The 24635-nt window shown below is 38.2% G+C and overlaps 2 protein-coding genes and 1 long non-coding RNA gene across 4 annotated transcripts; 2 read left to right on the top strand and 1 right to left on the bottom strand.

Annotated features, from left to right (window-relative positions):
- The first annotated feature begins 3947 nt into the window (after positions 1–3947).
- Positions 3948–4478, top strand: LOC107641002 (uncharacterized). The gene has a single exon (XM_016344508.1). The coding sequence runs from the start codon at positions 3948–3950 to the stop codon at positions 4476–4478; it is 531 nt and encodes a 176-aa protein (XP_016199994.1).
- A 274-nt stretch (positions 4479–4752) lies between these two features.
- Positions 4753–9404, top strand: LOC107643984 (uncharacterized). Of its 2 annotated transcripts, XM_016347747.3 has the most exons (10): positions 4753–4969; positions 5079–5204; positions 5353–5511; positions 5991–6074; positions 6396–6575; positions 7438–7530; positions 7608–7751; positions 8478–8585; positions 8901–8952; positions 9093–9404. In XM_016347747.3, exons 2-10 carry the CDS (start codon positions 5103–5105, stop codon positions 9131–9133), a joined length of 963 nt encoding a protein of 320 aa, XP_016203233.1. In that variant the 5' UTR covers positions 4753–4969; positions 5079–5102; the 3' UTR covers positions 9134–9404. The 2 variants fall into 2 exon arrangements, with proteins under 2 accessions (XP_016203233.1, XP_020980046.1); XM_021124387.2 differs by lacking the exon at positions 5353–5511 and having other exon boundaries at positions 4835–4969.
- An 890-nt stretch (positions 9405–10294) lies between these two features.
- Positions 10295–10928, bottom strand: LOC148565824 (uncharacterized). Its single transcript, XR_015883745.1, has 3 exons — positions 10791–10928; positions 10642–10695; positions 10295–10431 (listed from the first exon to the last, which is right to left on the bottom strand). It is a non-coding gene; the product is annotated as an uncharacterized LOC148565824 (long non-coding RNA).
- Between the last annotated feature and the right edge of the window lie 13707 nt (positions 10929–24635).

The raw sequence follows: 24635 nt of genomic DNA, 5'->3' as shown, positions 1-24635 counted from the left end.
GGAAGAGAGCAATAGTCCAAGAGAACAGAATTGCAATTTGGAAGGAAATATGAAAAAAAAATAAAAACAAAAATCACTAAGAAAATCTGACCAGAATAGGAGAATCAGTCCTCAAAGAAATCACAAATCAAAATTCAAACAAAGAACAAACAATAGGGAGGAAATGGAAAAGACAAGCAAGAAGAGAAGCCCCCACCAGCCCCAAATTGAAGATAGGAAAGGAAAACAAAAGCCCAAAGAGGAAGGAAAACCAAACAGAGGACATGGACATAGATGGTGAAGCAACACAATCCAAGAAGCAGACAAGGGACCCAACATCAAAAACGGCGGAGGCTACTGGGCAGCCCTGCCAACAATAATGAAAATACTAAGCTGAAATTATCGTGGACTTGGAAACCCATGGGCAATTAGAGCTCTAAACAAGCTCATTAAACAGAAAGCTCCCAACCTTGTTTTTCTCATGGAGACAAGGAAGAAGTCAGAAGAAATTATGAGGCTAAGGTATAAGGGTGGAATGCAGAATGTAGTTGGAGTGGACTGTAATGGAGATGGAAGACAGAGAGGGGTGGACTGGCAGTGCTATGGAACAGAGAGATTGAAGTCAACATAACCTCCTTGTCAAAAAACCATATCGACATGGAGACACAAGCAAGGGGCAGCAACCACAAATGGAGAGCAACTAGATTTTATTGATGGCTAGAAAACCAAAATAAGCAAGCAAGCCGGGACCTATTAAGATCTCTTGGTCAAGCATCATCAATGTCATGGGTGGTTTTTGGAGATTTTAACCAAATGTTGAACCAACAAGAAAAATTAGGGGGGAATCCAATCACATATGCTCAGGTAAAGGGATTTCAAGAAGTTGTCCAAACAAGCAAACTTCTTGACCTCGGCTTCGTAGGACACTCTTTTACTTGGTCAAATGGGCAGGTAGGGAACAATAACATTCAAGAGCGTTTGGACTGAGCAATGGCAACCCTTGGCTGGAGAGAAGCCTTTCCAAAAACGACGATCCAACACCTAACAAGGTACAAATAAGATCACTGCCCAATCCTTCTAGACTTGTATGGGAAATCTAAGAGAAGGAAAAAGAGCCAACATAGGTTCAAATTCAAGGAGCTATGGCTGACCAGCAAGGATTGCGATCGAATCGTGGAAGAAGCTTGGAATGAGAGACCAGGAAATGTAAAAGAAAAAATAAAACTCTATGGTGAGAGACTGGACAGCTGGGGTCGAAGGACTTTTGGTGATATTCCAAAAAGAATTAAGAAGGCCGAAAAGGCTCTAGAACAGCTGAATAGCCTCCCTCAAGATGAAAAGACACTGAGGAGAACAAAGATGGAGGAAGAAGAACTGGATGATCTCATAAGGATGGAAGAAATATGGTGGAGTCAAAGGTCAAAAGCAAACTGGCTAAAATATGGAGACAAAAACACCAAATTTTACCACCATAAAGCCTCATAACGAAAGAGAAGAAATTGGGTGCAAGCTATAGTGGATGACACGGGAATCAAATACAAAGATGATGAACAAATAGAAGTGGTAATGAGGAATTTTTTTGAAAAATTGTTCACAGCAGAGGAAATCTTTGAAGTGGAAGAAATTGTGGAAGTGGTTAGAGGCCGTATAAATGAAGAAATGTTCAACATTCTCAACGCTGATTTTACTAAGGATGAAGTATACCAAGCGTTATAACAGATGCATCCAACCAAAGCACCGGGGCCAGACGGACTGCCGACCCTGTTCTACCAAAAAATGTGAAAATTTATGGGAAATGAAGTAACCGAAGCAGTTCTTAAAATCCTAAATGAGGGAGCTGACCCAAAGGAGATAAATTACACCTACATTTACATGATTCCAAAAGTGGAGAAGCCAAGACACACGAGGGATTTCAAACCGATTTCTTTATGCAATGTGATCCTCAAGCTGGCTACCAAAACAATGGCGAATAGGTTGAAGATTATCCTCCCTCAGATAATAGGGGAGAATCAAAGCGCTTTTGTCCTGGGCAGACTTATAATAGACAATGGATTAATAGCCTTCGAAATATTCTACTACATGAAGAAAAAGACTTTAGGGAATAAAGGCTACGTGGGAATGAAATTAGACATGGAGAAAGCATACAATATGGTAGAATGGGATTTCTTGAGGGCTGTCCTAACGGCTATGGGGTTCTTGGGAAGATGGATTCAGACCGTATGGAACTGTGTGAACTCAACCTCCTTTTCCATCCTGCTCAATGGTACCCCCACCAAAACTTTTCAGCCTTCGAGAGGATTAAGATAGGGGGATCCCCTATCCCCCTACCTCTTCATTCTATGTGCTGAAATTTTGTCAGGAATCCTTGTAAAAGCACAAAATAGCAAGTTGATACAAGGAATTAAGATAACACGGAATGGACCGGAGACCAACCACTTATTCTTTGCTGATGACAACATCCTATTCACAAGAACCTCGGATTGGGAGATACAAGCAGTAAAAGAAGCCCTAATTTCTTACCAACTTGCTTCAGGACAACATATAAATTTGAACAAGTTGGAGATGTCTTTTAGCCGAAATGTACCAACTAACAGACAAATTCTTATACAAGAGTGGATGGGGATAAAGGCTGTGGAAGGACACTCGAAGTACCTTGGACTCCCAACTTTTGTTGGAAGATCCAAGACATAAGTTTTTGAATTTGTCCAAGATAGAGTATGGAAGAAATTGAAAGGTTGGAAGGAAAAACTCCTCTCAAGAATGGGGAAAGAGGTGCTAATCAAGGCAGTGGTCCAATCAATACCCACTTACATAATGGGTTATTTTCGATTACCAACAGGACTTTGCAACCACATTGCATCAATGATCAATAAATTCTATTGGGGATCAAAAGGCGGCAAAAGGAAAATGCACAGGATAAAATGGGATAAACTTTGTCAGTCAAAACAACACGGGGGACTAGGCTTTCGAGATATGGAGGCTTTCAATATGGCTCTGTTAGCAAAGCAAGGGTGGAGGTTAATGAAGAACCCTGAGTCGCTGGCAGCTAGGACCCTCAGTAGTAGATATTACAATAGAAAAGACTTTCTGAGCTCAGACATGGGTTTTTTCCCAAGCTTCACATGGAGAAGCATATGGCAAGCAAAGGGTGTGCTGGAAAAAGGGGGATGCTGGAGAATTGAAAATGGTGAAACAATGAAGATTTGGAAAGACCCTTGGCTCCCTAAACAAAACGGATCAAAACCATGGTCGGTCCCAACAACATTGAACCCAAATGCAAGAGTAGCAGAACTAATGTTAGAAGAAGAAAAGGAGTGAAACACAGATCTAATCAACCAGATCTTTCTACCCTTTGAGGCTCAGCAAATCCTACACATTCCTATCCCTAGATCTGACCAAGTAGACTGCTTCTATTGGAAAAAAGCTAGAGATGGTGAATTCAGAGTAAAATTAGCCTACCATGAACTAAGAGCCAAAACTAGATCACAATCAAAGATTTTCAGAAGAGAACAAAGTGAAGAACAAACATGGAAAGATGTTTGGAGAATAAGGGCACCACCCAGAGCTGTGAACTTCCTTTGGAGACTCCTCCACAAGTCTCTCCCTACAAAAAAGAACCTAAACAGGAGGGGGATAAATTGCTCTCCTATGGCCCGAGATGCTAGGAAGATGCTGAATTTGAGGAACACATATTCAGAAAATGTTGGTTCGCTAGAAATTTTTGGTTTGCATCTTCATTCACCCTAAGATCAGAAATGGGAATGTTTTCAGATGTAAAAAAATGGGTCAAAGAAATGATGGAAAATATTCAGAGTGAAAAAAGGGGCCTATTTTGTACCTTGTTGCAGTAGCTATGGAGAACAAGAAATTTTCTCGTATTTGAGAAAAAATCGGTACCGATCGAGGAAGAAGTTCAACAAGCTTGCATGTGCTTTGATGAATTTTGGAAAGCTCAGATGATAGAAAAAATGAAATGTCCAATAGAGAAGCCCCAATTCTCAGTGAACCAAAAGTGGAAATACCCACCAACCAACATAATGAAGGTTAAGGTAGATGCAGCAGTCCCACATGATATTAATGGAGGAGTTGGTGTTGTAATTAGGGATGAGATGGGAATCATAATGGCATTAGCAATCCAAGCAATACCTTATCCCTTTGAAGCACATGAAGCGGAAGCATATGCAGCATTTTGGGGGTTGAATTTTATAAAAGACTGTTGTTTCGCAAAGGTGATTCTTAAAAGTGACAACACGGAAGTAATGGGTGCCCTCAAACAGAGGTGTTTTAGTTCTTGTTTTGGAACCTTTATCATTGATGCTATTTCACTTATTAAAAATTTTAGAAGTGTGGAATTTAGTCATGTTAAGAGGGAAGGGAATAGAGTAGCTCATGAATTAGCAACCTTAGCTCTTACTAATCCAAATTGCATGTGGATGGAAGATGTTCTCAACCATATTCAGAATTTGGCTCTGTTAGATGTTCTTCCTTTTTCTGAATGAAATCCATTTGTTTAAAAAAAAATTTATTTATAAGCTACTTTTAATATAGCTATTTATTATTTAAGTTATTTTTTCAAAAAAAAAACTTAATTAAATTGTTTACTCAAACTGGATCTAACTCAAGTTGGTATGGTTTTCTTTATATTTTACATTGTCAATTATTTTTTTTCTTGCTATGAGCTTATATAAATTATTTTAATGGGCCTGGCAAACATAATTGGGCTTCAAGCTCTGTCACGCACTTTTCTTCTTCCTCTTCTCGTTTTCAGTCTTTCTCTTTTTCTTTGGGAACAAAAGACACAGTCAGTCAACTTTTCTCCCCCAAAATAACACGAAGTTTGAAACTTTGGCTTATTGGATGTTCAAACTTCCCTCACTACCCAGACCAAAAAAAAAAAAAAAAAAAACCCTTCTCTCACTACCTACTGGCTCTCATTGTAATCAATCAGCAGTAATCACGTCCTTTTCCACTGTCAGTGAAGACTGAAGAGGTACAGTGATGAAGTTCAAAATTTTGAAAAATGTCTATGTTATTACTATTCATTGATTATCGTTTTGTTTCTTAGTTTGAGCTATGATTATGCCTTTGTTGCTTTACAGTGTGGTGGTTGTTCTTTCATTCCAATGGCTGAAGAAAAGGACGCCTTCTATGTTGTGAAGAAAGGGGGTGTTGTTGGCATCTACAAGTCTCTCAAGGACATTCAACCTCTCATTGCATCTTCTTCGGTAAACACCCTTTTCTCTAACCTTTGTTATTATGGCTCTTATGATGCAAAAGTTTCTATCTTTTTTGTTTTCTGCATTTGGGTGTGGATGCATTTTGATGTTTAGGGTTTATTCTCTCAATAGGTTTCTGATTGAGTTTAACTAACAGGTGTCTGATGACCCTGTAAGCATTTTGAAAGGGTATTGTTTAACTAAGAAAGCTGAAGAGTTCCTTGTATCAAATGGGCTTAAGGGAGCCCCTTATTCTATAAGTGCTACTAATTTGAATGAAGAGCTTTTTGGAAGACTTGTTGGTTGTCCTTTTCAGGTTAGAGGAACTCTCTCCATTCTTCTTGTTCAAATTGTCCTCTACTCTATGGTCTATGGTAGTTCCTGTGAGAAAATGGAAAATTTTCCTCATTTATGGGAGAAAGTACCCTTTTGTGACCTTGATTATGTTTGTGAATTTCCATTTAGAATGAAAGGATCATAGGAAGAGAAATGGAGGGTTTGAAACATAAACCTTACTCCATTTTACAAACCCTTCTCTTCCTTCCCTTTCTTTCCAAAGTCAAAACTTTCAAACAATTGTAATGCTGAGAGCTTCATTTACTATTAGCATTATTTATCATATTGTTTTTAAGGGGAGTGGATTAATGCCACTCCAATTTTGATGATGCTTCTTCCATACATGCTCTTCCCATTCCTGTTTTTAGACTCCTTGTCTATTTGGAGCATTGGAGCTTAAGCTTATGTCTATGTGTCTGACACATTATAACTTAATGAGGAGATTAATTTATCTTTCAGGATCCATGTGCATCTGGAGGAAGGTCTCTAGGTGTGAGTTCCTCATCGAAGTTATTGCAAGGAGCCTTTCAATCTGATACTAGTGTAAGCAACATTTGAATTTAATATTGTCTACCAAAGAAATGCTGTCAAAGTGAAGCAAAAATTTGGTGCTTTTGTGTGATCGTTATTTGTAAGAATTGATATTAAATAGCATGTTCCCGAGGTTTACGGGTAGCCAAGCACACTATGCTTGCAGCATGAACAGTCCATGCAAATTTCTGATCTATTTAGTTATTAGGGTTGTCTGAGGGCTATTTTTATGCCTTTGATGGGACTCAAATTTGTAATGTCTTTGATTGTTTAAATATGATGTATGTCTTTGATTCATAATTTTTTTTCCTTTCCTTTTCTTTTCTTGTTCAGAAAATTTCTGGGTCATCTTTACATTCAACAAATTCTCAGAGGCAAGTTCCATTAGGTGGGTCATCTTTCGGTTTAACAAGTTCTCAGAGGCAACTTACACCAGAGGTATCTCCTTTAGTTTCAACAAATTCTCAGAGGCAACTCACACTAGGTGGATCCCAAGCTCAGTTGTCTAATTCTGTAAGTTGGTTTATCTATTATTTTCATTGCAATATCAGGATTCACTTCCTAATTCCTAGCATAGATGTCTATTTGTCGAAGTGCATGGTATTCGTATTATTTAATGTAATTGCCACTCATATAGTTTTCACTTCCCATTCCTTTTCAGTTGTCTGTTATTGTGTGAACTTATAAGTACTCTTAAAGTCATTGTATGCGTATAAGTTCTGGTCTTTGAAAAAAAATTTAAAGATACACCATAAAATTCTGGCAATCATATTTAACTCTATTTTGGACATTTTGTGGACGATTTACATCTCAAAGGTGAAACTCTAAAATCCCAATCATCCTAGACTAGTGTTAATTCATGCATGTATGCAATAATTCTTGTAGCTGAAGGTTAGTGGTGGCACCAGCCACCAGCAAGGCAGAATAAAATTGTTCATGTGTTCAATTTCAAAATGCTAAAAGTAAAACGTGTTCTGGCTGGGCGGAAATATACATTGTATTCTTTCTTTGCTTATGTTTGTTCTGCGACTTATTTGTTCAAAATATTTGGAAAAACACAATGAATTTGTGCTTACAAGTTTCACTGAAGTATTCTAAGTCAAGAATTTGTTAGACCTTCTAACATTTAACAGCATATAAGCATGATATCAGATGGCATTCTATTTGGATGAAATGTCTTCATCGGTCTTAGTTCAAAATCAATGCATTTGACATTTGGATTGCACTCCTTTCTTATTATTATGTATTATTATTTTTTGGGGCTTTTTTCATATGATGTTCTTTTTTGGTACACCTCTCTTTCCACTTGTAGTATTTGGGACACTTAATGTATAGAACAATGCAGCTTCAAGATTTTACATATCTATATTTGCAGCTTTCTTGCACCCTTGAGTTCGATGGTGCTTCTAAAGGAAATCCTGGACCAGCTGGTGCAGGAGCTATACTTCGTGCTGCAGATGGAAGCAAGGTATAAACTGCGTACAAATATTCATTTTGTTTTTGCGTTCTTTGTAGAATTTTGCTAACTTTAAAGTCTTTTTGCAGGTCTATCGAATACGTGAAGGAGTAGGTACTCAGACGAATAATGTTGCTGAATATCGAGCTTTACTTTTAGGATTGAAACAAGCCCTTCAGAAAGGATATCGGCACATTCAAATCCGAGGAGATTCCTTACTTGTCTGCAAGCAGGTGTATTATGTTTACAGACTAACACACCATTTTTACTTTTTTCTTTTTCCCGTTATTTCCTCTTTTAAATCTACTTCTGTTCGTCTGTGTTTCATTTCTTAAAGTTGCTTCTGAATACTAATAGAAAAAAAAAAAAATACTCTCTTTAAACTTAAAAGATTCCATAAGCTTGAGGAATGAGAAAATGTAATCCCAATTGTTAATTATACTCGCTTTGTTTCAAAATATCTCTCCTAAAACAAAAAGATTGATGTTTCAAAATAACTGATATTTTAATTTTTCGGATAACACCCTTAATTTAATTGTGATAATTGAGTAAGCATTAATTACATATGGTCATACATTTAAGGGTAATTTTATCTATTCATGTAACTTTAAGCATTGAAGGAGAGCCTTGGAGCAATGGTTGAGTTGTCTCCGTGTCTGACCTCAAGGTCACGGGTTCAAGCCATGTAAATAGCCACTGATGTAATTATCAGGTTAGGTTGCGTAGAATGCACCCTTTAGGTGTAGCCCTTCCTGGACCCTGCATTAATGCAGGATGCTTGTGCACCGGGCTTCCCATATAATTTTAAGCATTACCAAGATTTATTTTTATTACTTTGACTAAAAGTGTTGTGCATTTTTTCTTTTTTTTTTTTTTGGATAGTTATTTTGAAAAGTAGAGACTAGTGAATACATTTTCTGCTAATCTGTATAGCATCTTATGCCATGGCTTTGTATCAGGTAAACGGTGAGTGGAAACAAAAAAATCAGAATATGGCTATGTTATGTGCTCAGGTCAACCAGCTGAAGGCGAACTTTCTGTCATTCCAAATCAACCATGTTCTTAGGGTACTTTCTAAATGGCGTTATATTAAGTGTTTTTTGTACAATATAATGAAATTATTGCCAATTTTCCCATCCTTTTTTCTGTGGATAATTCTACACATGCAACTTAGATAAACAACTGCCATCTTACAAGCGTTTCTGATATCATGTTACTTCGCATGCCTATCTAGCGAAGCGATCACATGATCTAAATGTTGAGAAGCTAGATTGTGTAAAATTCAAATGCTACTTCGAACTAGAATTTGACTGTAATGAGCATCTATTTCATAAGCTTTTATATGAAGAATTTTAAGTAACACGTTTCTGTTGATTTTGAAGGAGAAAAACTCTGAAGCTGATGCTCAAGCAAACTTGGCCATAAATCTCAGAGGTTAGTCGGTTTCTTGCCCGTAAAATCGTTACGTTTGCTTTAATCCTGTTTTCATTCTTGATCAAAGGACAAAAACAACCTTGCATTTTCTTGATGATTTATTTATATTTATGTAATTATTGGCTCCTAACCTTCTGCAGCTGGTCAAGTTGAAGAAGATTGTGAGGATCTCAGACGTTAATGAAAATTTAGTTGGAAGTTGTAGCTAAGGAAACACATAAAATCCAGAAACTTATAAGTATATATTTATGTTAATGTTATGTGGAATTTCTTGGTAGTTGTGGCATATTAAGCATACCAAGAAACCTTACACGGGACAAAATGTGATCATGAACATGCTAACATATATTTATATAGTAATATAGATTGCCACTGTTTAGTTTTGGGACTTAGGTTCCATTTTAAGGTTTGAATAACATTGACTCATTTAATGCAATTTGCATGTTTATCAATTTGTGGTGTTTCCAAGTTTGAACTTTAATCTTGCTCTAGCCTTTGTAACCAAGTAAACTAAAATTGCGGGACCTGATTACGGCTGGTGTGACAACCTCCCGGAGGACCTGCGATGGTGATTACGGCCAGGACCGGTCTGGTCAAGCGAATCTTGGTCGACACAAGGGTCGACTCCACCATCATGTTCCAAAACGTGTTTGACGCCCTGGGTTTCAAAGAAAGCAATTTCAAGGACCATCGTCATGGAGTCGTAGGATTGGGTGACAACTATATCAAGCCCGAAGGTTTCGTTGTCTTACTGATCTGTGTGGGTTCTGGGACGAGCATGAAGTCTGCAGTGGCTGAGTTTGTGGTCCTAAGAGACTCTATGGCGTACAACGTCATTCTCGGAAGGAGAACTATCAACGAACAGTTGGCGGTCATTTGCATGAAGTTCCTAACAATGAAGTTCGTGGCAGATGACGATACGAGGAGACCTAGAAATGGTTGTTGCTTGTGACAACGCCAGCTTAACATTAAGAAAGAGGTCTAAGGAGCCAACTGGGGTGTTCTTGGCAGATCTAGACGTTAGGATTGACGAGCACCTGAGGCTAGGGGTGTTCGCGGTGCGGTTTGGTTCGATTTTCTAGAGAAAAGTCATCCGATCCAATCGTTTAATTAAATTGCGGTTCGGTTTGGTTCGATTTTTTATCGAGACCATTCGAACCAAACCAAACTAATTAAAATCGGTTTGGTTTGGTTCGGTTTGTTCGGTTTTTCTAATCAATTCAAAAAAAATACTTTCATACTATTTCACAAAGTCATAATATTGAAATTAACAAATACAAATACGTAATAACTAACAAAGTTTTAATCTAATGAAATTCAACCACAAAAGAAATTAAAATATGACGATTAAAGAAGTTTAATAACTAAAGTAGATCCGATACTTGTAGACTGTAGTCATTTGGAAGAGAAACTGGCGCAGCAGGCAATCCAAGTGTCGCCCATATTCTAACTTGAACTAATATCAAAGTGCATAAACAACTACATTGAACAACAAAACAAAATTACTAGCAATTACAAAAAATCAATACAAATACTTCAAACAAATACACTGAACAACAAAATTAAAAAATTAGAAGTAAAAATATAACAAAATAAAATTACTAACAAATAAAACATTTTGAACAACATAATGTAAAAGATAAACAGAAAGATAATGTAAAAGATAAAGATAGTGAATCAAACACAAACCTGGTCTTCAAATAGTGACCATGGGGTTGCAGACCCAGGCTGTCCAGCAGAGACCTATAATAATAATAATAATAATAATAATAATAATAATAATAATAATAATAGAACAAATTCTTTACCACCAAGACCAAAATTCAGACGAAAGTTACCTTCAGTGCTTTGGATTTCCTGCTCCTGTCACGTCCGCTAATTATCCTAATAAATTTACTTGGGTTGGACATGTTGCTCATTGGGAAGGAATAGAATTAGTCACTGAGCAATATTGTCAAAATTGTTATCAAGTGATTGCTTCATCGTCTTTGGCTTCTTCATATTATGCTGCCCATATAAACCTTTAGAACATGAAGTTGAATATTCAAAGCATGAAAACATAAGATACCCGTGTAAGCAATACAATAAAATATAATCAGATAACAAGCTGTTTTACCACTACCATTGGATTCAAAGTGATGGCTATCCAATCTCTTCTTTAGGTCCCTCTGCAGCGTAGAGCAAAAAAGGGTTATTCTATTAGTAACTAGTGATTCTATCAATCCACATTTCTTTCACTATTTTATTGGAAAATTAACATAAATACACTGAACAGAAACAGAAACAGAAATTATTCAAACAAAAGTAGAAATTCAAACAAAAAATTATTAACAATTACCAGAAATTCAAACAAAAATACACTGAATATAGAACATAAATTGAACCATTAAACAACAATAACATGAACCATTAAACAGTAACGCAGCAAGCAAGACATTTCCAATATATTCAACCATTAAACAGCAAGCCACTGAGCCAGCAACAAAACTTAGCCAAAAATTGGTGGTCAGATACTCAGATATATAAAATTGGTGGTTAAATATATGAAATTTAAAAATTATAAATTCAAAAATATCAATTTTGAAGATCAAATTTGTTAGTCGTGTCTACTCGGCCAATTGCACATAGTTCATCTTTTTCTCCTCAACTATTTTGTTATTTTTCACATAGTGTAAGAAGTTCAACACTGAGCCAGCAACAAAACTTAGCAACAAATCAACACTAATGAACAGAATGCAAATGGTAAACATTACCTGAATCGGTGGCTCGAGCTCCATATTGACTTCGGAGGAAGGCTGAGTGGGAGACTGGGAGGTGCTGCCGTGCTGGGTTGAACTGATGGGTTAGGGTGGTGGCGTCTCAACGGCGGCGGCGTGGTGCTGTGCTGCCGTGTCGAGTTGGTCGGTGGTGGCTTCGTCTTGACCTGATGTGCGACGGCGTGGCTTCGTGTTGGCCTGATGTGCGACGGGCCAAAGGCTTTGCGGTGGTGGGTGGCTGGGTGCGATGAGTACTGAAGAGGGAGCGATGAGTACTGAAGAGGGAGCGGTGGCTGGCTGGCTGGGCGCAGGTCGGCAGCCGGCAGGTGTGGAGATTTGGAGAAGAGGGAGCGATGAGTACTGAAGCCTAAAGGTTAGGGTATGGATTGTGGATTTGGAGGTTAGGGTAGACGTAGTTTCGTTTGGGGGGTGGGGGAGGGTGTCGCGCAGTTTCGTTTGAAGGGGGGTGTGGGCGTGTCACGCGTGTGGGGTGGGTTAGTAACGTTTACGTTTAGGGTTTTTTTACTAACCGGTTCGGTTCGGTTCGGTTCGGTTAGGGTTTTCAGATTCAAAATCAAAAACCGAACCGAACCGGACAAAAACAGCAAAATCAGTTTTTTCGGTTTTTCGGTTATCGGTTAATTCGGTTTTCGATTTTTTCGGTTTGGTTCGTCGGTTTAGTTCGGTCCGGATCGGTTTTGAACACTCCTACCTGAGGCGCGAACGCCAAAGTGACTTGGAAAAGTTCCGGGTAGGGGAAATGGAGGACAAGTTCACGTTCATGAACCGTAACCTCCCCCACGAATTGAAAGGACCTCCGATTGAAGCCATCCGTGCCAATAGAGATCTCTTTGCCTGGACCCCAGCTGACATGCCAGGGATAGACCGGAGGTACATCTTGTTGTGAGACCGGAGGTACATCTTGTTGTTCAGAGGAGGAGCAAGATGTCGTCGGAAAGGGCAAACGAGGTAGCCAAACAAACAACTAGCTTGTTGGAACCCTGTTTCATTAGAGAACTTGACTACTCCACATGGCTAACAAATGTAGTTCTTGTGAAAAAAGTGAATGGAAAATGGAGAATGTGCGTGGATTATTCAGACCTCAACAAAGCATGCCCAAAAGACTCATTCCCCCTTCCCAACATTGATGCCTTGGTGGATGGAATAGCGGGGTTCAAGTTCTTAAGTTTCATGGACGTTTATTTGGGATACAACCAGATCTTGATGCACCGACTTGACGAGGAAAAAACAGCGTTCATAATGCTAGGAGGGATGTTCTGTTACAAGATCATGCCGTTTGGGTTGAAGAACGTGGGGGGCAACATACCAAAGGTTGGTGAACAAAGTATTCAATGACCACATAGGTAGGTCGATAGAGGTCTACGTTAATGACATGCTAGTGAAAATGGTTGAGGCGAGCAACCTGGTAGCCGACCTTCAAGTCATCTTCAACTCCTTTCGAAAGTATATGACGTTGAATCCCTTGAAATGCGCTTTCGCCATGGAAGCAGGAAAATTCTTAAGATTCATGATCACACCCAGAGAGGGTAGAAGCTAACCCGGACAAATGCGATGTCGTTTTCCGCATGGCATGCTTTGGATGTGTGAAAGATATGCAAAGACTGGCAAGAAGGTTGACGGCCCTGCTTCGTTTCCTCGGTGCATCGATGGCTAAGGCGTTAGCTTTCTTCAACCTAATGAAAAAGAGAATGACCTTTGAATGGATCCCATCTTGTGAAGAAGCTTTCAGCCATTTCAAGAGTATCTTGTCCGAGCCACCCGTTCTAGGGAAGTCGAAAGACGGAGAGCCTTTGTACCTATACCTGGCGGTGACGGAGGAGGCCTTGGTGGCCGCTTTAGTGCGAGAAGAAGGCAAGCAGCAGCAACCCGTGTACTTCATAAGTAAGATGCTCCAAGGGGCGGAGCTGAGGTACACGAGGCTAAAGAAGGTGGTCTTTGCTCTGTTGGTTTCCTCTCGAAGACATACAACATTTCCAAGGACACCCGATCACATTGAGAACCGACCAAGCGATCAGACAAATCCTGCATAAGCCTGACCTATTGGGACGAATGATGACATGGGCGATAGAGTTGTCCCAATATGACATCCAGTATGAGCCCTGCCACGCTATTAAAGCCCATGCAAGGTGGATTTCTTGGTAGAGGTGGCTGGTGAACTGATGCATTTGGATCATTAGTAGTTTTCCTTTATGAATTTCATTTAAATTTCAATATTTTTTGCTTTCTTTTAGCAATAAATTCATAGATTAGTAGAGAGTATGTTTAATGTTTTGAATAATATGTTTTAGGAGATTTTGGAGATGAACCAAGCAAAACAAGAACAAAAAGAGCCAAGGACACTTTCAAGCCAAGAACACACTTTGGAATTAAGGATACACTTTGAGTGACATGCTTTTGGAAACCAAAGAGTGAAGAAATGGAGGCCTGGAAGCTTTGTCGTCCAACGTGGGAGAAGTGGCATCCAACGGCGGTCGTGCGTACGCATGGATAATGCATACGCACAAGTTTGACAGCAAGAGAGAAACATGCGTACGCGCATTCTTCAAGCGTACGCGTATGTGAAACAAGTTTCAATGTTGTGCGTACGCATCACTTCACGCATACGTGCAAGCAGTGCCATCTTCAAAATCATGCGTACGCACCCTTCATGCGTATGCACGAATTTCAGTTCGCATCCCATGCTAAGGCCTTGGCGTGCCACTTCTGTTACCTTCATATACTTGATTTTTGGGCATTTAAGAACTTGCTTTGGCATCCCACAACAAACCCCTGGCGTCCATGCCTGGTGTCACACTTTTACATTTGGAGCAAAAATTCTTGAAGTGTTTTGTCGTGCCACGGCAAGCCCTTGGCGTACCACGCTTGGTGTGTAACACCCTAACTATCAAAGCTCACGCTTCCGGCTGCGCAACTCTAATAGCTTGGACATTACGACGACTCTTATACTATTTAATACTAAAATATGAGCCTGTTTAAAACTTTAAACCGCAATACCGCTCCCAAAATACTTTCGTTCGATAACGTACATCCATAGATACCATACAACTTACAAAAACTCATAAAGAGTACAAACACACACACACACACACACACACACACACACACACACACACACATTACAAGCATTAGCCAATACAATCCCTATCCCTCTTACAGAATATATCAAGATAAAGGCGAGGGTACAATAAATAATAATCTAAAGCAATACAGAGCATTTCAACAACTAAATAAACTCTTCGTGACTTCTGCGCCCATATCCTGAAAGGAAAAAAATGTAGGGGGTGAGAACATCATCCTCGAAAGGGTTCTCAGTAGAGGATTTTTGGGAATTACTGTAATAGGATACGTGAAGGTAAACCGTACCAGTGATTAATAATCGTCTTATGCCTTTTTTCAAAAACAACGGTTTACAATAAAAGTAAAGTCAAAAATCTTTTCTGAAAGAGGAACCGTTCAATTCTCAAAAACTCAAAAGCCTTTCAAAAAGGTTTATCTATGCTGAACGAAATTAGCCTTTCACACTTTTCCAAATCAGAAACACAAAACCGAAACCAACCATCGGTCCATCTCATTTCAACCACGGCCCTAGGCCCAAACAATCCAACCAACAACCAATCACCACAGTCCAACAGAGTCTCAGTCGCAAACACAAATAGGAAGATTCAAGCACAAATAAACATTTATTGCAAGTAGAACAATTAGCAGTTAATCACAAGTAGTCACAAAGGCAAACCGAGTACAATATGCACACCTAAAACAATGTCACATAGATGCATATGATGCATGCCTGTCCTAGTGGCTGATGATATCATATGTCGGTTATAAAGCCAGCCCGACAAGTCCTGGTAGCTAACCATTAGACTGTCCCTCTGTCGTGCATTCCCAACTCGAGTTATTTCTCGATCATCATCATGATCATAATCATAATCCATATCCAACACCCTCACTGGTGTATATTCACGGGGACGAGCTCATCCGGGACTTTCACAGTGCCCGGCCACACTTACGACATAGGGTCAGCAAAGTCGAGTTTCCACCTGGAGCACGTGGTGGCTAGCCACTGCTTCCTTCCAGGAAAACTCGTGTCTCCGATAGTAGAAGTGAAAATCACAATTATCAATATTTCAGCATATATGCATTCATTCTCAGCCATGAATCAACATTCATCTCAGCCATCCGGCTTAAATTAATGACTCATAGTCAGCCATCCGGCTCATGGTTCAATCCAGAACCAGCCAAAATTCATAATCATACACAGCCATTCCGGCTCATAACAAAACAGCACTTCCCCCATCCAACATCATCAAATTCATAAAATCGGCATTTAAGCCATAAATCACTTTTTCTCAATCCATTTCACTTTGAATTCAATTTCAACTCTTTTCAGCCTTGGCTTTAAAGATCTCATTTCTCAAATCATCTCAGGCTCATAAGCCACTTTTACTCAAAGTAAGTTCCCCTTTTAAAACAAAGCCACCATCGGCATCCTCTTTCCAAAACTTCCAAAAACATGGCAAGTTAAGGATCTTTTTGAAATATTCAAAATCACCAATCCAACAATGGAATTTTATAACAAAAGTTCCTCGATAGAGTCTCAAGTCTTTAGGGGAGATTAACATAACTCATTTCCTCAAATTCACTTAAAATCATTAAAACCTTGGCTTCCCGATTTGAGTAACAAAATAGAATCTAAGCCAAACCGAGTCATGTAATCAATTACTCTTTTCAAAGCTGTTTCCTTTACTTAAACAAAAACCAGCTTCAACCCCATGAAAAATTCTAAAGCGTTTCAACTACTCAAAAATTGTTTTAGTCTTGCAAACATTCAGAACTCAAAGAGTACTTAAAACTTCTCCCAAAACATTTTAGAATGAAACTTGTCAATAGACGTTCAGGTTCTTTCAAGATCACTAAAACTTCTCTAATTGAAACCCTCAAATCAATTCAAAGGCATAAACCCTTTTCACATTTAAAACAGTCTTAAAGCATAAGTTTCATCTAAATAACTTGTTCACAAGGGAAATATAATACTTTTCTTAAGAAACAAGACTAAATCACAATTTCCTTTTTAATAATTCATTTCAGAAGCATAAGTCATCCCTTTCTTAATAATTCAGAAAACATAGTAGAAATCTTTAACTCATGAGTTTCCGAATAACGTTTTATTAAAGTCCCGGATTCTACTGGAATTTTGGCAGCACCTCCCCTAAAACTTGGACTTTGCCACCCGGTTCGGGTCCCAACTAAACCGTTCCACAATCCTTTTCAGCAGTCCAGATCCAAAAATCAGTTCAAAAGCAAACTAAATCCAACAGTCACCTCATTTTCATTTTTCCATGAAACCGTTTCAAAATCAATTCATTATTAGCCGAAGTCATTTCTAAAGCTTTAAAGAAACGGTTCAGCAACAATTATTTATCAAAACCAAATCATTTAAAGCAAACCAGGTTGAATCCAAGAGTGTATTCTATCTTTCATATTCTCTAGAAAATCAACTCAACTCAATCAATTCCCAACGGATTAAACTCAATTTCAAAGCTTTAAAAGAATCAACTTCAAAAGCATTTCGTTTCACAAAGCCGCACAACAATCCAGTCAAACAAACATTCATAATCTTTCAAGTCCACCAAACCATACATAAGACTGAATGCAATCACCAAATATACCATGTCTCACATCAGTACCCATATGTAATAATTCCAATATATAAAAATATAGTTTTCGGAAAGCGCCCCTACCTCAAAACGCAAAACCATAGCCCAAACGCGTTACCGGAACCTTCTCTCTTAACCCGAAATTACCGGCAGCTTGAATCACAGCTTCGCTCACTTTCGCAGTAACCACAGCAACTCTAATCGCAACATATAATAATCAGGACTTTACCCCACGTTACCAAAATTCATATCCATTAACCAAACACAATGATATACTAACGCGAGGCTTTCCGAAACATACTTACCGAAACGAAGAAGGAACGGCTGAGCCGAAATAGCGGCGGTCTCCGAGCCGGTTCGGTTGCAGCCCGGCAGCCACCTCAAGCGGCAGAGGTGATGAATAACCCCGACAACCACAACGGCGGTGGTTTCAGCGGCCACGGCGATTTTCTCCGGCGGCCATACAGTGGACCACAACAACTGCGGCAGCTAGGAGGGCGGCGGCCGCTTCTGTCGGCCATGGAAGCTCCGGTGGCGACGAACCCCAGCTGAGGCAGACAGCAACTCCAATGGTCTTCTCCGGCGACGACACCAGCCACCACAGGGGCGGCGGCGGTGAGACCCCAACAGCGCCGGCGCGGCTCTCCCACTCATCCCCGTCGCGTTCGTCTCTCCTTCCTTAGCCCAACTCGCGAATTGCGTAGATCCATGGTGTGATGGTGGCACGGCGATGCGGCCAACGCGAGTCCGCGGCAGTGGCACCCAGGCGCGACGGCGGCTCCGGTTTGAGACGGAACGGCGATGGCAAAGGTTCCTTCCTTGCGTGCAGAGGCGATAGTGACGGTTAGGGCTCGATGGAAGTGGCTCTCCCTGATGGCGGGTTGAACAGTGGAGATGGCGATGGAAGTTTGACGTCGGCGATGAAACGCGGCGGTGACAGTGAGGGACACGGCGATGTGGCTCCAACGGCGCACCAACCTTCTCCCTCTCGCCCTCCACTTCTCTCTCACTCTCTCGTATGGCAACAAACAGCAGCGACAGTGCCTGTGGTACCCACCGGCGTTGCTCCCCCTTTCCCCTCTTCCTTCTGCATCTCGCTCTCGATCTCTCTTCCCTTTCTTTCCCTCATTCCCATACTTTCTTTACCTTTCTTTCAGTGATCCGAGTGTATGTGTTCAGGATAGGGAGGTTGCGGCTGCCGATTGGGTTAGGGGAAGAGGGCAACTGGTTAGGGTTTAGCTGGGGGGTAATTTGGTAATTTAGACAACAAGAATTAGGATAATAGGGTTAGTTTTGTAATTTCAAATAAAAGTAGGGATAGTATAGTAATTAGAAACAAATTTTAATCCAACAATAATAATGTATAAAAAATACTATTTGTTTAACACTTTTACAAATTACTTTTAATAAAACGTTCGAATCCAAAATTAGGACTAATATGCTTAATTTCTTCGTTTTCCAAAGCAGCAGTATTAATATTTAAAATATTAATTATCTAATCCAAATCATATAAAATCTTTATTATTTCACAACTACCAACTTTATAATTCAAATATAGAAAATAATCCAATAATTGTAAAATTGGATAATAAATCCTAATTTATTTCAAATTCAATTAATCAAAACTTGCTCTAATTTTCTTTAATAAAGAAATTTCTGAAATTAAAGCTACAGAAATATTGATTTTGAAATTAGCTCCTGATAGCCCTTTTTCAAAAGCTCTGGGTCTTACATGGTGCTTCATACATTCAAATTTGGGCCAACATAAAGTGATACCGTGGCATTGATAAACCACAATTTTATGGTTTATCTTGTATTGAATTTGGGGAATTTTATCAACTTTTCCTACATTTATTCACTAAAATAGTATGATTTTGTAAATTTCTCCTAATTGTGCTTAATAGTTAAAAACATGCTTTTTAAGCTCTTAAATTGCTAAATTTAATTTAATTACTTTAATTCCATTCAATAGCATGTAAAAATGGAGAAATCGTGAAGAAATGAAATTTTGAAAATCTGTTCCGTTGCACGTACACATGACTTGGAAAATCGCCAATTTGCGCGTACGCATGACATACAGCGCGTGACTCACTTAATGCTAAAACGTGATCCGTAATTTCTAGCCATTTTGGGCCCAATCCAACTCATTTCTAGTGCTATTGAACCAAGGATTGAAGGGGGATGAACCAAGTAGTGTTAGTTTTTAGGTTTTTATCATGTTTTAGGGGATTCTAGAGAGAAAAGCTCAAACTTCTCTCTAGAATTTAGGGTTTCTTAGCTTAATTTCTTTCTAGTTTTAGGTTTTGATCTTGTTTTAGTTTAGTTTTCTTTACTTTTCCTTGTTCTGTTGTGTCAATCATCTTAGTTATTCTTGTTAGTTCCTTTATTTTGTCTATTTTAGTTTATGAACAATTGTTGGATTCTAATTCTCTTTAATGCAATTTGAGGTATTTCATGTTTAATGTTGCTTACTTGATTGGTTATTGTTGTCTTCTTGTTTTGGTAGTTGTAGCTTTTATACTTGTAATTTGCTATAGTTTTCTTTTATGCATATTAAGTATTTGATGAAATGCTTCTTTTATTTTTAGAGTTGATTTTTGCATTCTTGGCTTAGGTTGATAACTTGGGTGACCTTGAGTTATTAATGTCTAAGTTGATTGATAATTAGAAGATCTTAATTAGTCATGTTTCCATTGATGCTAGTCTTTCACTAAGTTAATTAGTGAGTTGATTAGGATTAATTAAGCCCATTTGACTTTTCTCCAATGTTGGGGATGATAAAGTGGGATTGCTCTTTATGATTACCATGTTGTGGTTAGCAACAAGGATAGTGATTCTTGATCATCAACTTTTGCCAAGATCTTTCTTAGTTGATTTTTTAAGTACCTTAGTTTAATTGCTTTTGATATTTAGTTATTGTTTGTTTCTTTAATTGCTTGCTATTTACATTTTTTGTTATTGTGACCAAAACTCCCAATTTTCTCATAGCCAATAATTGAGCACTTGATTGTAATTCCTAGGGACAACGACCTAGAATTCTACTCCGGTTATTTTGTTTTGTATTGTGACAACCTTTTAAACTTTGATTGAGAGTTAATTGTCGGTTTGGACTATGCTTGCAACAAAATTACTTTGTGAAATTCTAGACCGCTATTAATCTCTCCTGCAAGTTTTTGGTATGGCATCATGGAGGTGCTCCACGCCATTCTTCATTGGATCAAATCTTCCACTTAGGGGCTTAATTAATCAACCAAATTGGTGGAGTTTTGAGGTGAATCAACCTTGCTAATATCATGGGCTAGAGTGGGTTGAATTGGACTTGACTTCAACTTGGGATTGGACTTAAATTGGATGGAATTTGGAGTTGAATCTGAAGGCAAAGGAAAGAAGTATAAAAGGGAGAAGGAAGAACTAAAAAATCGGGGTTTTTGGCCATTTTTCACTTTTGCATATTTTGAGTTATGTAATTCTTGAGACACGAGTCACTAATTCTTCCTCATTGAGAAGAATAGCTCTGTTAATCTCTAATGGAATGAATTCGTTGATTCTCTATCTTTAATTTATGTATTTTGTTTCAAAAAGAGAATTTTCGTTCTTTGTTTTGAATGATTCAAATTCATTGAAAGATGGTTTGAAGCTCGGTTGAATTTCATGATCAACTGAAAGGCTGAGTCATAAGACTTAAGCTTGAAGATCCTCTCTCTCAATTCTTATGATCTTGTATTTAGATTTGATATGTGACATATAATCAACTAAATTCATATCCTAAGAGTTGTGTGGCTAGAAATTAGAATTGGCAATTGATTAAGAAATTGGCAATTGATTAAGGTAAGAGAGGTTGAATTACCAAGAGATTGGAGTTCAATCACTTAAGATTTGCCAGAGATCAATAATTGAATGATTGAGATAGAGTTGGGATTTTTTATTCCAGAGGAGTTAATATCTTTGAACCTCAATGGTCTTCTTCATATAATTCTCTTAATTGTTTGATTTCTGCTTTCATTTATTGTTTTAATTCAATTCTGCAATTTAGATATATTCTCTGTTTATGTTCTTAATCCCTATATTAATTTCAGTCATTTACCATTCAGCCATTTACTTTCTCGTTATTTAGCTTCAGTCATTTACCTTACATTCATTTGCTTTACTACCAAGTTATGTAGTTTATTGTTATGTTCTTAATTGACTCTCATCCAAATTTGACTTGTTTAACTAGAATAGTCAATTGATTATTGTTGCTTACTCTGTTAATACTCGTGAGAACGATAACCCACTCATCGTGGTATGTATTACTTGATGCGATCCGGTGTACTTGCCAGTTGTTTTGCGGATATTAGCTTGTAAAATTCGTATCAAGTTTTTGGCGTCGTAGCCGGGGATTAATTGTGATTGACATGACCATGTTAATTGGCTACCTAGATTAGACGTTTCTTTTATTTTGTTTTACTTGTTTTGCTTTTATTGTTTATGCCATTTAGTTACCTTTTATATATATTCATTTTACTTTCTGTCTATTACTTGTTTGTGATGTTGCATCACCTAGTATTAATTGCACTTTGGCAGAAGGAACTTTATTACTTTGTGTATTGGTGTTATGTGTGCATATACAGGGTGATCAAGAAGGTGGGTTAGCCTCATATGATCTAGAAATAGAACGAACTCTTTGGAAAATAAGAAAACAAGCCAGAGATAAGAGAGTAGTTGAGAAAAGTGAAGAAGAAGAAGTTGAACACAATATGGTTGAAGATCACCATCATAATCACAACATTGATGCTGGTGGTAACAATGCTCAACATGTTAGGAGGGCATTAGGGTCATATACCACCCCTGATCCTGGAAAGTACGGGAGTAGTATTTTGGCCCATAATGTGCATGCAAACAATTTTGAGCTTAAGCCATAATTCATCATTCTAGTCTAACAAAATTGTCAATTCAGAGGTAGTCCTCAAGAAGATCCAAATTAACATATCTCAAGCTTCCTTCGAATTTGTGACACTCTGAAAACTAATGGGGTGCCACTGGAAACTTATAGATTACTCTTATTTTCATTTTCTCTTAGAGATAAAGTGGCTAAATGGTTGGAAACACATCCTAAGGAAAGTATTGCTACATAGGAAGATTTAGTTAGCAAGTTTCTAACTAAGTTTTTTTTCTCCTCAAAGATTGATCAAATTAAGAATAGAGGTTCAAACTTTTAAGCAACTTGAGGAAGAGTCATTATATAAAGCCTGGGAGAGATACAAAAGAATATTGAGGAGATTCCCACCAAACATATTTGTAGATTGGATCCAGTTACAAATCTTCTATGATGGGATCACTCAATCCTCAAGAAACTCACTGGATAATTTAGTGGGGGTTCCCTACATATGAAGACTCCTAATGAAGCAATGGAACTCATAGATATTGTTGCTAATAATCAATATCTCTACTCTTCAGAAAGAAGTATGAACATGAAAAGAGGAGTGATGGGCTTGAAACTCTAGATGCCCTCATGGAACAAAATAAGATCATGTCCTAACAATTAACACTCACAAAGCAAATAGAAGGAATGCAAGTCTCTGCCATCAACACCCAAGTTTCACTTTATGACATAAATGAGAGAACTCACTTTGGAGGGAGTTATGACACATTCAACATAGACCAACCACCAGTAGAGCAAGTCAACTTTATGAAAAATCCTTCCAAGACACAACAAAATGATCCTTATTAAAAAACACACGATCCTAGATAAAGAAACCATCCAAATTTTGGGTGGGGAGGTCAACAAGGTCAGGAACAAAGAAGAAATAATTTCAACAACAATAACTTCAACAATGCAAACCATTTCAACCACCATCTAACCAATCAAAATCACTTCAGAAACCCACAAAATATCTCTTTCCATTCTCAAAACAATATGCACCAACCACAAAACCCCACACAACCATCTCATGACCCACAAAGGCTCTCTAATATTGAACTTGTCCTGGAGAAGCATTCTCAAGAAACTAAAAGCTTTATTCAAGAAACAAAAAGCTTAAGGGAAGAGATAATGTCCAACTTCCAAAACTAAGGTGCTTCAATAAAAAAATTAGAAGTGCAAATAGGCCAAATTGTTAAATAATTAGCAAAACACACCATACCTTCCCAAGTGACATTGAGAACAAGACAAGGAAGGAGTGTAAAGTCATTATGCTGAGTAGTGGAAGAGTTGTAGAGGGAGAATCCACACGCCAGGAAGGACACAATAAAAAAGCTGGCAAACAAATGAACAAACAATGGGAGAAAGAGACCACTATAGCTAGTCCACCAAAAGAAAAGAAGTTGTGAATCCCTATGTACTAAAAACTCGATACCTCAGAGGCTCCAAAAGGATATCAGGGACAAATAATTTTTCAAATTTCTAGAAATCTTTAAAAAGTTCTAGATCAATATTTTCTTTGCTAAAGTATTAGAACAAATGCCTCTATATGTCAAGTTTTTGAAGGAGCTCATGTCCAAAAACAGAAGTTAGAAGGATAAAGAGACAGTGGTCTTTACTCAAGAGTGTAGTGCCATCATACAAAAGAATTTACCTCAAAAATTGAAAGACCCGGGGAGTTTTTAAATTTCATGCACTATTGATGATATTACCTTTGAAAGAGTAATTTATGATTTAGGTGCTAGCATCAACTTGATGCCTCTCTCAGTGATGAAAAAAAATGCCAATTGAGGAAATTAAACCTACAAAAATGACATTCCAACTAGCTGATAGATCATTCAAATTCTCTCATGGAGTGGTAGAAAATTTATTAGTGAAAGTGAGGGAGTTTATCTTCCCTGCAGACTTTGTGGTTCTAGATATGGAAGAATATGCAAATGCCTCAATCATTTTGGATAAACCATTCTTGGCCACTACTAGAGCAATTATTGATGTACAAAAGGGAGAACTTGTGCTCAGAGTTCATGAAGAGAAAATAGTCTTTAATGTATTTAAGGCAATGAATTATTCAAGTGAATCTGAAGAATGCATGAGAATTGATGTCATAGAATCTTTGGTGCATGATGTCTTGAGAGAAGAAAATTTTGATGAGATTCTTGAAGTTTTGCAAGAACCTTGCAATGAAGAAACAGAGGAAGTCACAATCATTCCAATCACACCAGAGAAAGAAAAAGAGGAAGCACCCAAGCTTGAACTAAAGTCATTGCCTTCAAATATCAAAAATGCCTTCCTTGGAGCTGGAGACACTCTTCGAGTAATTATTAGCTCTTCATTAAGTGAGGTGGAAGAAGA

This window comes from Arachis ipaensis, chromosome B5 (assembly GCF_059453495.1).
Source record: "Arachis ipaensis isolate K30076 ecotype BB chromosome B5, ASM5945349v1, whole genome shotgun sequence".
NCBI classification, from domain to species: domain Eukaryota; kingdom Viridiplantae; phylum Streptophyta; class Magnoliopsida; order Fabales; family Fabaceae; genus Arachis; species Arachis ipaensis.
Note: the sequence above shows the minus strand (reverse complement) of the source record. Positions and strands in the feature narration are given on the sequence as shown.

Bases quoted from the DNA above. Each gene is read 5' to 3' on its own strand.
- LOC107641002 (XM_016344508.1), top strand. From the start codon at position 3,948: ATGAAATGTCCAATAGAGAAGCCCCAATTCTCAGTGAACCAAAAGTGG.
- LOC107643984 (XM_016347747.3), top strand. From the start codon at position 5,103: ATGGCTGAAGAAAAGGACGCCTTCTATGTTGTGAAGAAAGGGGGTGTT. The intron at 5,512-5,990 runs GTTAGAGGAACT...TTTATCTTTCAG, and splicing joins TTGTTGGTTGTCCTTTTCAG to GATCCATGTGCATCTGGAGG. The intron at 6,075-6,395 runs GTAAGCAACATT...TTTCTTGTTCAG, and splicing joins CCTTTCAATCTGATACTAGT to AAAATTTCTGGGTCATCTTT.